Raw genomic sequence first — 15,271 nt, 5'->3', positions numbered from 1 at the left:
CAACTGTCTGTGTGGAGTTTGCACATTCTCTCTGTGTCTGTGTGGGTTTGCTCTGATTTCCTCCCACAGTCCAAAAATGTGCAGATTAGGTGAATTGGCCATGCTAAATTGCCTGTAGTGTTAGGTGTAGGGGAATGGGTCTAGGTGGGTTGCTGTTCGGAGGGTCGGTGTGGACTGGTTAGGCCAAAGGGCCTGATTCCACATTGTAAGTAATCTAATCTTTCTGGGTTCTGTTCCCTTATGGCAAGCAAAGTTGGACTTGCAAATTCAATTATGTTGATTTTGATGGACTGAAATAAATATAGCCCTGTTCACGTTCACGCTGGATCTCTGAAACTTTCTCCACTGCCTTACGGTGTCACAAAGCGAGTCCCTTTCCTTTCTAAAAGCTGTTCCTTGGCTCAAGGAGACTCTGTCCTTGATTTTTTTCAGAGGGGTAATAAACCAGGACGGGCTCAGATCAGTTTGGTTTAGTACAGAAATAAAAATGATTTTGAGAGGCCTTTTGTTCATATGCAAACAGACAAGGCTTCAGGCGAAAGTGTTCATGTTTTAGAAGTGACTTGTGTAATGAAAGGGGAGCAGTTAGCTCGCTAGCTGAGCAGTTTAGTTCAGTCTTGAACAGGTGAGGAAACTCTCTCTCTCTTTCTGCCCTTCAATTTCAACCTGTAAGCATGTGCTCCATTTCTACTGGTTTTTAAAGGGAGTTTGCTTATTGGGACTGTTGTGTATATTCAGAATAGCATAATTAAGTCTAGTTTGGATAGATTGAGTTCTTTAGGGGTTCTTTATTCTGTTCTTTGTGTTTCATTGTGTAATTTTTTGAACAAATTTGCACCTGTTTTAAAATCTAGTAGTCAACTCAGCTAACTGATTCCGGGTAATTTTCACTGTACACTTATCAAAACAAATTGCAAAGTTATGGTCTGGGCTGCCTGCTTAAGAATATTTTGAGGGTTTGGCCTGGTCCATAACAATGGACATCTTAATTATGTGTCAGCTTGATGGCATGAAAATACAAATTTGCTTATTAACTGTGAAATGGAGTAAGCCATTAACCATTAATGTTCATCCAGTGCCTTAATGTGAATTCAATTCTTTCAATCCTGAGAGGAACTCTGGTATAATAGACAAAAATATGATGGTTATTTCTTGGTACTCATGCAGCTAAAACAATGCTCAAGAAGCTCGATACTATCCGGGTCAAAACAGTCTGCTTGATTGGCACTACATCTCCCATCATTAACATTTGGTCAACCCACCAGTGCACAATGGCAGCAGTGTATACTATAAACAGGAGGATGCAGTGCATCAACTCAACAAGCTTCCTTTAATAGTGCCTTCCAGAAATAATGGCTTCCACCATCTGGAACACAAGGGCCATAAATGAGTGAGAATTCTCTCACTCCCAAGTTTCCCACCATGCCACATACTATCCTAACTTGGAACTATATCTGTGTAAGTTCAACATTGCTGGGTCAAAATCTTGAATTCCTTCCATAACAGAATGTGAATGTGTTTACAGGTAATGTCATCCTGGTCCCAGAGAACAACTATCTGATTACAGAGAGACAATGATGGTGAGTTTAACCTGATGGTCACCACACTTCAGGTGGGGGGGCAAGGCTGAGAAGGCAGGATCTTTGTGGAATCCTTAGCTAGTGTGGCAAATAAACCTGGACATTTGGCATCCCTCTATATCACAAGCTAACTGTCTAGCTAAATGAACTACTTGACCTTCCCACCCCTTCTTGAATGCCCCTACAACGCTTGGATTGCAGTGGTTCAAAGTAGGTGCTTCACCCTGCAATGCCAACAACCCGTGAATGATTTTTTTAAAATGTAGAATCGCTACAAAGTAAGGCTCACTTCATGCACCTTTTCTATTTAGAGTAAGGAGCAATTTCAGGTCTCATGGGCAGAAATTTCCAAAGGGCATTGAGACCATAGTGTCAGGTCCATATGAAAATCCTGAGCCTGCTTGGATTGACAGTATGTGCTGCAGTGCAACCTCTTGGGAGGTGGCGTTCTCATTGCCCATCTCTGTTTGCTCTCTTATTAAAGGATGGCAGTTGGGCTTCTCATGCTTAATGAATGGGTCCCACAGTGATATAAGGTCAGCAGCCTCACCACGGGAGGAACATAACACCATTGGGATAAGGGTCGGCATTCAGACCATCAAGCCTGCTCAACCATTTAATATGATCATTGCTGATTAAACACCTCAATGCAGTTCAAGTACATTATCCCTTTAACTCTTTTATACCATTGGTAAAAAGAAGTCCATCAATCTCTACTTTAAACATAATCTAAGTCTGAGCTTTCACACCCCTCTGCAGTAGAGATTCCAAAGTTTCACAACAAACCTTGGAGTATAAAAGAAATTTCTGATCATGGTACTAAATAGGAGCTGCACAGGGGTTAGGAAAGCTACAGAAGGATTTGAACAGACAAAGAAAATAGGCAAAGATGTGGCAGACAGAATACAATTTGGGAAAGTGAGAGGCGTAGACTATTTTCTAAATGGAGAAAAGCTTTGGAACCATGAAACACAGACAGACTTTGGAGTCTTAGTTCAGAACTCTCTTAAAGTTAATAAGCTGATTCATTTCTTAGTTAGAAAGGCAAACACAATGTTAGCAATCATTGTGAATGGGCTACATTATAAAATCAGGGAAGTATTGTTAAGACTGTATAAGGCTCTGGTTAGATTGCTTTTGGAATATTGTGAGCAGTTTTGGACAATGTATCTAAAGAAAGCGTTGGAGAAGGTCTAAATGAGGTTTATAAGATTGATCCTGGGGTGAAGAGCTTCAAATTTGAGGAATGGTTGCGGACGCTGGGTGTGTACTCCATGGAGTTTAGAAAGATGAGGGTAGATCTCATTAAAACTTACAGAATACTGAAGAGTTTGGATAGAGTGGATATAGGAAACGTTTTACTTTCTCCTTCTATTTTCCACTAATAGAAAAGACTCAGACTAGAGACAATAACCTCAGAATGAAGGGACGAACCTCTATTGAAGTTATAAATTAAGAGGTCCAAAGGCATAGGGTTGGAGGAGGAATCCTCTTCAAGCCTGTTCGTGGTTGGCTCTAGGTTTTCCATCCCTGAGGTCTCACCGCTATGGAGCTGACAGCTGGCCATGTTCTCAGTCTGCACTTGGACAAGCTCCCCAGAGGGTACAAATTCATCAGGGAACTGCCTGACATGACTTGTCTGATTTTCTTGGTCCATTTGCCTCCAAACCCCTCTCCTTGGGGGCCAAAAGCATTCAACACGAAAAGGTTGTACAATGGAAAGTCAGCTTCATTGCAGCTTTGGGAGTTGTTGATTCCAATTTTGTACACTTGAATAAATTAGCAGAAAGGCCAGGCAATTAATGAGTTGTCTCAGTTGGTTATAATTAAAGATAAAAAGTGACAGCGCATAAAAAACAGCAGTTTGACATTTTGAATTTTGTGTGGAGCAATAATTTTGGAGATGTGCATATTTTTTCCCTTGATCTGACAATATAGTGCAATTTCAACTAATTAAACCAAAACAGAAGTACTCTTGCAAATACTCTAATCCCTTTAACCTACTATTGATGTTAGATATAATTGGCATCTGATTTTGCAATGTAACAACATTTACTGATGATGTTGATCATATATAGCTTTGTCATTTCATTAGTCAACTGAACTACCTCACTATGTTTGACAATGACTCATAAACTTACATATTGGCGAGTACTTAGTTTATTTCTAGTACTCGTTGAAAGGAAATGCTGTAAAAATAGGCATCTTTCCAGAGATATTTCATATAAGGTGATCTTTAACACCATTTGAAACTTTTCTTTCCAAAGAAAACCTGTAACATGCTTGATGTATTTGAACATATAAAATATGTATAGCTCATAAGCCACAGCAGCTCATGGTGGAGTGAAGTGTGCCTATCCTTGTCAATCACATGTCATTCAGCTGGGTTTATCTGGAGGAAGATGTGGATGTGTCATGTCCTTGTATCTTCTATTGTAAATATGGTGTGGAAGTGGAGATGTGCCATTTTTTTTTTAAATGAGGAAAACATTGCAAAGTATTTCCAAAGTTTTGTGCTGATTAATTCTTACATACATATTCTCTCATCATTTTTGGTCACTTCCATCACCTATGTGTCAGAACCCCGTGTGCACTTAAATTTAGTAGCTTAACTTTTGTTCAAAGGGGAAGTTGAAGAAAGTTGACTGCCTTATCTTCACCAATGTATTGTTTCAGCTTTACATACAGATACAAAAGGTACAACACAGGTCCCAATCAACTAATTTTGAAACATCTGAGGAGTCTCAGCACTGAGGAATCTCTAAGCTTTATTTCTGGTTTTCAGCAATTTGCTCACTTTGCAAATGCTTTTTACAGATTTTTTTCCTTCTGACTGAAGCCTTCATTGTAAATTCCATTGCTTCTTTCCATCTCATTGTGCTAAGATTTCTGGTTGTCCTAACTTTTGCCACATGTTTAGAGTGACTGAGCAGCAGGTCTGAGCTTCCCAATATATCTGTGCTATCTATTGCAGAAGGCAAGAAACGACAGAGGTAGAGTCCTGCGATTGAGGCGTCATGGCAGACCACAGCAGCCCACTTGCTATTATCATAACTCAAACATGTACAGATTATACCAAAACCTGTTTTTTTTTTGTTACTGCAGGTTTGGAACAATGCATAGGCCATATGGACAGCAGTTTCTATTCTGAAAAGGCATTAGTGAACCAGAGGGCCTTTTCCCCAACAAAAATGATTTCATAGTTATTGGTCAACTCTTAATTCTAGATTTTCCTTTTTAATTAAAAATTCTACCATCCGCTGTGGTGGGATTTGAACCCACGCCCCCCAGAACATTTCCTGAATCTCTGCTTTGGTAGTCAAGCAATGATACCATTAGGTCACCACCTACCTCTTGGCATCTTATGCATCATAACATTGCCCTTCTCCAGATAGGTCATGCATGAGTAACATTTTGGAAGAGGATATCAAATTACAGTGAACTAACTGCATAGCATAGCACTATGGATGAAAATCAAAGAGTCTTGAATATTTTGTGTTGTACATCTCTTCAACTGGCCATAAGAATCTATGAAACATCAGCCAGACATCTGTAATGGTCAGTTACCAACCAAGTGCCTTTTTCTGAAGGGAGTTGGATGCTGCCAGGATTCATGAAGCAATCCAACAGGTTGCTCACTTTCCTAAGGTTTGAGAACTATCACCAGAACATGGTTCTTGGTAGAAGGTGGTAGTAGAAGGCTATTTGTGTGATTGGATTGCGTCGTTCAGTGGTGTACCACAGGGATTCGTGCTGGGTCCCTTATTTTTTGTGATATTCACAAATGATGCAGATGAGAATGTGGGGGAGGTTGTGGATGACACAAAGACTGGGCAGGTGGTTGACAGTGAGGAGGAAGGTACTAAGTTACAGGAGGTTATAAATGGATTGGTTAAGTGAGCAGATCAGTTGCAAATGGAATTTAAACCTGATTACTGTGAGATGATGCAATTTGGAAGAAGGAAGAAGACAAGGGAGCACTCAATGAATTTCGGGACACTAGGAAACTCAGAGGAGCAGAGGGATCTTGGGGTGCTTGTTCACCCTAAAGATGGCAGGTCAAGTTAATAGGATAGTTAAGAAGGCATTTGGGATGCCTGCTTTTATCAGTCATGGCATACATTACAAGAGCAGGGAGGATATGGTGGAGCTGTACAGGATTTTGGTCATGTCACAATTGGAGTGCTGTTCTGGTCACTGCACTATAGTATGGATGTGATTGCACTGGAGGAGTGCAAAGGAGATTCACCAGGATGTTGCATGAGATGGAGCATTTCAGCGATTAAGAGAGGCTGGATAAGCTTGGATTGTTTTCTTTGGACCAGAGAAGGTTGAGGGGCGGAAAAATGTGGTGCTGGAAAAACACAGCAGGCCAGGCAGCATCCGAGGAGCAGGAGAATCAACGTTTGGGCATAAGCCCTTCTTCAGGAATGAGGCTGGTGTGCCAAGTGGGCTGAGATAAAAGGTAGGGGAGAGGGAATTTGGGGGAGGGACGCTGGGAATACGATAGGTGGAAGGAGGTGAGGGTGAAGGTGATAGGCCGGAGGGGGGGTGGGGTGGAGAGGTCGGGAAGAAGATTGCAGGTCAAGAGGGCGGTGCTGAATCTGAGGGTTGGGACTGAGATAAGGTCGGGGGAGGGGAAATGAGGAAGCTGGAGAAATCTACATTCATCCTGTGTGGTTGGAGGGTTCCTAGGCGGAAGATGAGGCGCTCTTCCTCCAGGCGTCGTGTGGCCGGGGTCTGGCGATGGAGGAGGCCAAGGACCTGCATGTCATTGGCGGAGTGAGAGGGGGAGCTAAAATGTTCATCCAGAGAGGTCGGGAAAAAGATTGCAGGTCAAGAGGGCAGTGCTGAATCCGAGGGTTGGGACTGAGATAAGGTGGGGGGAGGGGAAAGGAGGAAGCTGGAGAAATCTACATTCATCCCATGTGGTTGAAGAGTTCCTAGACGGAAGATGAGGCGCTCTACCTCCAGGCGTCGTGTGGCCAGGGTCTGGCGATGGAGGAGGCCATGGACCTGCATGTCATTGGCGGAGTGGGAGGGGGAGCTAAAGTGTTCAGCCACGAGGCGGTTGGGTTGGTTGGTGCGGGTGTCCCAGAGGTGTTCCCTGAAACATTTCTCCTCTACATTGGGGAGGCAGCTACTGACTGAGGCCTTAGCATAAATGCATCATAGCAGCTTCCTGCATACCATTCAATGATCCACACTGTCCTTGGATGGGCATCATACGAAATCTTCACTTTCAGTGAGTACAGAATCTTCCTGCTGTTATAGAGCCTGTGCACTCTGTATTGGCACCTTCAGAACCATAGAATCATACATTATTGAAGAGGCCCTTCAACCCATTGAGTATGTACCACCAAAATTACTCTACTATCCACACTCATCCCACTTTCCCACACTAAACCCTTAACCTTGAAATCCCAAATGTTCATTCTAGTACGTTTTAAAGGTTGTGAGGTTTCCCACCTCAACTACCCTCTCAGGCAGTGCATTCCAGACTCCTGCTACGAGAAAAAGATTTTTCTCAAATCTTCTCTAAACCTCCTGCCTTTCACTTTAAAATTATGTCCTCTCGATATTAACCCTATGACTATGGGAAACAGCTGCTTGCCATTCAAAAACTGAAATTGCTGGAGAAACGCAGTGGGTTTGGCTGCATCTTTGGAGAGAAAGCAGAGTTAATGTTTGAGTCCAGTGACCTTCCTTCAAAACCCTGTCCATGTCTCTCATAATCTTATGCATCTCAATCAGGTCGTCCCTCAACCTTGGAGAAAGTGAGGACTGCAGATGCTGGAGTACCAGAGTTGAAAAATGTGGTGCTGGAAAAACAAGGCAGCATCCGAGGAGCAGAAGAATCAACGTTTCTGGCATAAGCCCTTCTTCAGGAATGAGGCTGGTGTGCCAAGTGGGCTGAGAAGGGGAGGGAATTTGGGGGAGGGGCGCTGGGAATACGATAGGTGGAAGGAGGTGAGGGTGAGGGTGATAGGCTGGAGAAGGGGTGGGGGCGGAGAGGTCGGGAAGAAGATTGCAGGTCAAAAGGGAGGTGCTGAATCCAAGGGTTGAGACTGAGATAAGGTGGGGGGAGGGGAAATGAGGAAGCTGGAGAAATCCACATTCATCCCGTGTGGTTGGAGGGTTCCTAGGCGGAAGATGAGGCGCTCTTCCTCCAGGTGTCATGTGGGCAGGGTCTGGCAATGGAGGAAGCCAAGGACCTGCATGTCATTGGCGGAGTGGGAGGGGGAGCTAAAGTGTTCAGCCACGGGGCGGTTGGGTTGGTTGGTGCGGGTGTCCCAGAGGTGTTCCCTGAAACGTTCCGCAAGTAGGCAGCCTGTCTCCCCAATGTAGAGGATAAATATTTCAGGAATACCTCTGGGACACCCGCACCAACCAACCCAACCACACCGTGGCTGAACACTTTAGCTCCCCCTCTCACTCTGCCAATGAAATGCAGGTCCTTGGCCTCCTCCATCACCAGACCCTGGCCACACGATGCCTGGAGGAAGAGCACCTCATCTTCCATCTAGGAACCCTCCAACCACACGGGATGAATGTAGATAACTCCAGCTTCCTCATTTCCCCTCCCCCCACCTTAACTCAGTCCCAACCCTCGGATTCAGCACCTCCCTCTTGACCTGCAATCTTCTTCCCGACCTCTCCGCCCCCACCCTCTCTCCAGCCTATCACCATCACCCTCACCTCCTTCCACCTATCGTATTCCCAGCGCCCCTCCCCCAAACTCCCTCCCCCCTACCTTCTATCTCAGTCCGCTTGGCACACCAGCCTTATTCCTGAAGAAGATTTATGCCCGAAACGTTGTTTCTCCTGCTCCTCGGATGCTGCCTGGCCTGCTGTGTTTTTCCAGCACCACATTTTTCAACTCTGGTACTCCAGCATCTGCAGTCCTCACTTTCTCCAAGATTGAGGGACGACCTGATTGAGATACATAAGATTGTGAGAGACATGGACAGGGTTTTGAAGGAAGGTCACTGGACTCAAACATTAACTCTGCTTTCTCTCCAAAGATGCAGCCAAACCCACTGCGTTTCTCCAGCAATTTCAGTTTTTGAATGGCAAGCAGCTGTTTCCATTAGTCATATGGTTAATATCGAGAGGACATAATTTTAAAGTGAAAGGCAGGAGGTTTAGAGAAGATTTGAGAAAAATCTTTTTCTCGTAGCAGGAGTCTGGAATGCACTGCCTGAGAGGATAGTTGAGGTGGGAAACCTCACAACCTTTAAAAAGTACTAGAATGAACATTTGGGATTTCAAGGTTAAGGGTTTAGTGTGGGAAAGTGGGATGAGTGTGGATAGTAGAGTAATTTTGGTGGTACATACTCAATGGGTTGAAGGGCCTCTTCAATAATGTATGATTCTATCGTTCTGAAGGTGCCAACTCAGAGTGCACAGGCTCTATAACAACAGGAAGATTCTGTACTCACTGAAAGTGAAGATTTCGTATGATGCCCATCCAGGGACAGTGGGGATCATTGAATGGTATACAGGAAGCTGCTATGATGCATTTATGCTAAGGCCTCAGTCAGCAGCTGACCATTCAAAGTTGAAAAGCAAATAAATGGAGAGACTTTGAAGGACAATGTCTACAACCTTATGCCATAGTTAATGACATCATTCCATGTCACATGTCATAAAGCAGAGGATAATTACAGTTAAGCCTGTGTAGTGACCAGTAGATCATGGAGAGGATTGTAGAAGTTCTGAAAGGCTTGTTCTCATTTTTTTTTGAGAAGATTTGTAGCTCAGATTGAGGTTCTGGATGTAAGTTTGCTCGCTGAGCTGGAAGGTTCATTTTCAGATGTTTCATCACCATACTAGGTAACATCTTCAGTGCGCCTCTGGACAAAGCCTTTGTTTGGAGGCTCACTGAAGATGTTGCTAAGTATGGTGATGAAACGTCTGAAAATTAACCTTGCAGCTCAGCAAGCAAGCCTACTTCCAGCTGATTCTCATGCTTGATCAAGACAAGGAGCATGTGGGAGTATGTGCCAGAGTGACTGACTGCCCACTTTATGATTTTGCTTGACAACGACTCAGTCTGGACTGCAGACGAGAAGATCATTGACTACAGAATATCCTGAACATGAAGCTGTACAGCCCCATGGATAATGTCAGCTCAGATGTGAAGGTGCCTGTAATGTCAGAGGGCAGCTGGTGACATAGATCTTTGGCATTAGGCTTACAGCAACCAGCTAGTCCATCTCCTCCACATGCCACTGAAGATAGTCTGAACCCAATACTAAACTCATGACAAATTATCAGCCTGTTTAGCCTCAATGCGACAATGGCTTTGCCATCACTTGTTTTAAGAAAATCTTCACCAAATGAGTACAGTACATCCTTTCCTATGTGACTGAACTCCGTAATTACCAAACCAGAGAACATTCGGAAGAAAATAAAGATCAGCAATGTACAAGGAGGTTGAATCTCCTTGAGTGAGTAAACACAAAATAGGTGGATACTCAGCCTGAATACATTAATTACAAAATACAAAGCCATCACCATCCATCAGAATAAATGCACATTGAACCTTAACACTGAAATTCTCAGAGAAAAACAGGTTTCCATCAATAACATGACAGAATAAGTGCACAATTCTTATACAGCTGCAATAATGCATAAAACAACCTTCATAAATAACCAACCATGAGTAAACTGGCACTATCAATTTTTATATCTGAACAACTATCCTATTTTTTGCTAACACCCATTTATCAACTCGTACCCAAATGTCAGTCTTTTATCATCTTATTCCTTCAGGGAGGATGTGGACTTTCTGATTGTGCCTGCATTTACTGCCCATCCCTTACTGTCCTTGAGAATTTGGTGGTGAGATGCCTCCTTCAACTGTTGCAGTCCATTTGATGTAGGAACAACCACAATCCTGAGTGAGGGAGCTCAGAGTTTGACTCAGCAACATGATATGGTTCCATGTCAGAATGGTGAGTGGCTTGGAGGGGAATATGGGTGGTGTTCCCATTTATCTGCTGCTCATGCCCTTCCAGATGGCAGTGGTTGTGGGTTTGGAAAGTGCTGTCTAAACAGCTTTGGTGATTTTCTGCAGTGTATCTTGTTGGTGCAGAATAAAAATTGAAAAAACTGTGGATGCTGTAAATCAGAAACAAAACAGTAGTTGCTGGAAAAGCTCAGCAGGTCTGGCAGCATCTGTGGAGAGAGATCAGAGTTGACCTTTTGGGTCCAGTGAGGAAGAGTTCATTCTGAGGAAGGGTCACCAGACTTGAAACATCAACTCTGATTTCTCTGCTCAGATGTTGTCAGACCTGCAGAGTTTTTCCAGCAACTATTGTTTTTGTTGTTGGTGGTAAACTCTACTGCTATTGAGTATCAGTAATAGAGGGAATGGATATTCGTGAATGTGGTGTCAATCAATGGGCTGCTTTGTCCTGGTTAGTGTCAAGCTTCTTCGGTATTGTTGGAATTATTTTACTGCTGCATCTGACAATGCCTTGAAGGTCAGGAAAATGGGAAAGTATTGTTTAGTGCGGGGCTTAAGGGTTCTGGGGTTGAGACGACTCTTTAGCCAGATAGTGGTGAATCTGTGGAATTCAATGCCACAGAAGGCTATGAAGACTAGGTCATTGAGTATATTTAAGACTGAGTTAGATAGGCTCTTGTGCACCAAGGGGATCAAATGTTATAGGGAGAAAGCGGAAGAATGACAATCTTGTCACCCATGATTGAATGATGGACCAGACACAATGGGCTGAATGGCCTAATTTCTATTCCTACGTCTTAAGGTCTTATGATTGACTCATAGCAGTCAGCCCTCAGCATGGAGGAGCTGCTGGTTGCATTGTGGACTGACTCCAGAGCACCCTGGTCTCACCTCTTACATTCTAATGAAGAGGGCCAGAGTCCTGGTAAGTGCGGATATTCTAAGAAACAGCCTCAATAAATAAATGGTGTTTGATTCCAATAAGCTTAAAAAGAACTATATCTGTCTGTGCACTGGCTGATCATAATACTTAGGTCTCTGGAATAAACGAAACTGCTTTTTAAAGGTAAAAGAAACCTTAATATATGCGTGAGTTTCCTCCAGGTACTCCACTTTACTCCAACAGTCCAAAGATGTGCAGGTTGGGTGGATTGGCCATGCAAAGTTGCCCATAGCATCCAGGGATACGTGGGATAGGTGGATTAGCCATAGGAAATGCAGGATTACAGTGATAGGGTAGGGTTGTTGGGTTTTGGTGAAATGGTCTTCACCAAAAGTTGATGGGCTGAATGGCCTGCTTCCACATTATAGTAATTCTATGATTCTATGAAACAGTTACACGTGAGGGGAGTGTTATAGTTTGTGATTCAGAATAAATTAATTGCCCTAGAACTTTAGAAATTAACATTGTGAATATATAACTTGCTAGAAATTGCCTGCAAAAACAATTAAAGGGCTTAAAAGCTATATTATAGCATCAAACTCCCTTTGTGTTGTGGATAGAGTTTTATAAAATAGCACATCTTACCAATCTGTAGTTCCGGATTTTTTTCATACATGCACCAATCCACATTGCAGTCACAGTGAGACTTTTCAAATAAGTTGTCCAGAACTTCTCTCACAGTCTGTCTTTCATCAACCATCAGTGTTTTACTGCTGCTATCATTCATGAGGACCTTAACAACCAGCTGATGGAAAAAACAAGGATTACAATAGAGCACTTAAATGACCGAAAAGACAATTAGTTACAATTCCTTGTAATTTAGAATGCCAAAAAATGATCTGATTAGATTACTTACAGTGTGGAAACAGGCCCTTTGGCCCAATAAATCCACACCAACCCTCCGAAGAGCAACCCACCAAGACCCATTCCCCTACATTTACCCCTTCACCTAACTCTACAGGCAATTTAGCAAGGCCAATTCACCTAACCTGCACATTTTTGGACTGTGGGAGGAAACCAGAGCACCTAGAGGAAACCCACGCAGACACGGGGAGAATGTGCAAACTCCACACAGACAGTTGCCCAAGGCGGGAATTGAACCTGGGTCTTTGGCACTGTAAGGCAGCAGTGCTAACCACCCTGCCTGAAAGCTCTAACCAAAGCTTTGAAGGGAAACTCTTGAGCAAATAGAGATAAACAATTTTTGCCATTTGCAGAACCTAGGACTAAGGGACATCAACCAAAACATTAGGGAAAGATCTTTTGGAAGTTAGGAGACACTATACTTGTGAAAGGTGAGCAAGTTTAGAACTCTTTTTTGAATTTAGCAGTAGATGCTAGATCATTTATTAATTGTAAATCTGAGGTTAGTAAATTGGTGTTAAGAAATATGAGGTTGGCTGTGATTGGCTAAAAGTTCCTGATTGATAGGACACCTATCATCAGGAATATCAATTAAGGGAAAAGTATGATTATGGTCACTGATGAGGTCTCCACTGTGGCACTAATGGAAGATCCTCCCTAGTTCACTGACTGATAGAACGACCCCAATCAATCAAGTAGAATCTGATTCAGAAATGCTGAACAAAAAGGAAAAGAGCCCCGTAGAGACGGAGAGAGAGATAGACAGAGAGAGAGAGAGAGAGAGAGGTGGGAAAACAGCAGGTGCTGTGGACATCAAGGGAACAGATAATTCCCTATTAGGGAATTCTGGTGGGATCTCATTTTCTGCTTTAAGAGATCGGAACTGTTGGAAATTAAAAACATTGGAAGATCCTCTCTGCTGAGGTTGACAAAAGGAATTGCTGTGGTGCACTTTGTTGGACATCAGTTCTCAGATTCTCAAAGGATTAAAAGAAGCAACTTTTGACACACAGTAGCCATTACAACTCAATGAAGCCAAAACAAACAGACCTGTTGGAAACGGGCAGAAGTGTTGGATGCTTCTGGTAAGGATAACAATTCTGTGGAGAGATTTGTATTGTGGTATATTGTATGCAGTTTGCATGGGGTGTTTGGCCATTTTAAGTGGGATAACTTTTCTTCAATTTGTTATGTTAATTTCCTACTATGCAATGTTTAATCAATATTGATTTTTGTTTGTTACAGTATAAGTCTTAAAACATAAGATCTAGTGTGATCCCTTGAGTTGGTCACAGGAATTCAAAACTCTGACTAAAAGAATTATGTATCGTTGGGATCATAACAGGATCTTATTTAAGTTCTTTATAAATGCATTTCTGATTTCATTTGATAGTATACAGAGCAAATTACTCTCTACTTCAGGGGGATTGTAGCATGGTGGCAACTTCACAGGAATATAAAACCTTTAGCACTGATAGTTGCTTGGTCTGCAGAGGGAAGCCAGCTTTGCTGACAATAAGAAGCCTCTCTACATGTAGCAGAACAATTGCATAATTATATATGGCAAAACCAGACCTAACTGGGTCCTTAATTAGTTTAATTCACTGCTCCTCCTCAATGATCTGGGAACATGCACATGGGCTGCAGCAATTCAACAACATAGTTCACCACCATCTCAAGGGCTACTAGGGATGGGTAATAAATGTTGGCTCAATCAGCAACACCCATGTCCCACACGTGAATTTTAAAAAAAGCTGATCATCATTTCCATAATCCACAGGAAGCTTTACCGACAATGGAAATGCATCGGGGAACTCTCCTGAAACAATTCCCTCTATTTACCTAGTTCCCTGTCTCCAAACTTGGGGCAGAACAAAATTGAATGAATGGATTTGGTTTCCCAACACTTAATCAGAGTAAACTTCTCCTCATCGAATGCAATAGGAAATGGTAGACAGGCCACCTGTTCCAAGATTCCTGCCGGTGAAGCTTTTGAGGAAGTTAACCGGAAGTACACAAGGGCAGCAGCCCAGGTTAGTTTGACCTTTGGTTCTGTTCTTTGCTGTTTGTTGGGGGAAGTGCCTTATTTCCTCCAGATGGTCTGAGGAGGAACAAGCCATGTCCCTACATACATTGTGGCAGCGTGCAGAACACAAAGACAATGGCAACAACAAGTAAATCACACATTCTTCTTTTGAGTAGAGAATTAGTTACTATAAGTAACTGGGAAAACCAAATTGCCATGTCTTCCATTATTAACTAGTTTGTTTTCCTTTTACTCACTCATTAAAGTAATAAAATAAAGGAAAGTTTAATGATTTCTAAGGATTCATAGGTATTTTTCAGCCTCTGTTAACAAATTAAGTTTAAATAATAAATCACAGTAGACCCCTGAATAATAGGTACGATTACATAGCAGTTATACAAAGTTTACACAGATACATCCTTCTCAGTCCGACCCCTACCAGATCCAGCAAACCATCCAGAAAGATGTTCCAACTCACAGGGGATTTTGTAACCATGAGAAATGGGTGAGTTTGAGACAGGAGGGAGGATAAATGTTAAAAGTCTAAATCATGGCACTACCTCACCTACTTTCAGTTTTCATAGTGACATGGGCAAGGAGTTAAAGGTTATTGGGAATAGACAGGAACATAGAGTGGAGGTTAAAATTAGATCAGCCATAACCTTACTGAATGACAGAGCAGGTTTGAAAGGCTGAATGCCTACTCTTGTTATTGTTTTCGTCTGACAACTTTCCATGGTGCAGGCAGCCAATACGCTGGGTATAAACATTAAATCCAATTTTGACAGTGAGCCAGTATTTGGCCAACAGTAGATTGGGTCCTCACCATGTGCGGAGACTGCTGTCTCTATGGAGACTACTGTCCTGTGTCAGGCCAGGAATCA

The 15,271-nt window shown here is 42.7% G+C and overlaps 1 protein-coding gene across 3 annotated transcripts in view; it reads right to left on the bottom strand.

The window, feature by feature from the left end:
- apbb1ip (amyloid beta precursor protein binding family B member 1 interacting protein) overlaps positions 1-15,271 on the bottom strand; it is a 178,371-nt gene that overhangs the window by 86,469 nt on the left and 76,631 nt on the right. For all 3 annotated transcript variants that reach the window (XM_087987448.1, XM_087987449.1, XM_087987447.1), the window contains exon 6: positions 12,083-12,242. In XM_087987448.1, coding sequence (XP_087843574.1) covers positions 12,083-12,242 — 160 coding nt within the window. The remainder of the gene's footprint in view (positions 1-12,082; positions 12,243-15,271) is intronic.

Source organism: Chiloscyllium plagiosum, unplaced genomic scaffold, assembly GCF_037043375.1.
Source record: "Chiloscyllium plagiosum isolate Xiang-an unplaced genomic scaffold, Cpla_swu_hap1 HiC_scaffold_5, whole genome shotgun sequence".
Classification (NCBI taxonomy): Eukaryota; Metazoa; Chordata; class Chondrichthyes; order Orectolobiformes; family Hemiscylliidae; genus Chiloscyllium; species Chiloscyllium plagiosum.
Note: the sequence above shows the minus strand (reverse complement) of the source record. Positions and strands in the feature narration are given on the sequence as shown.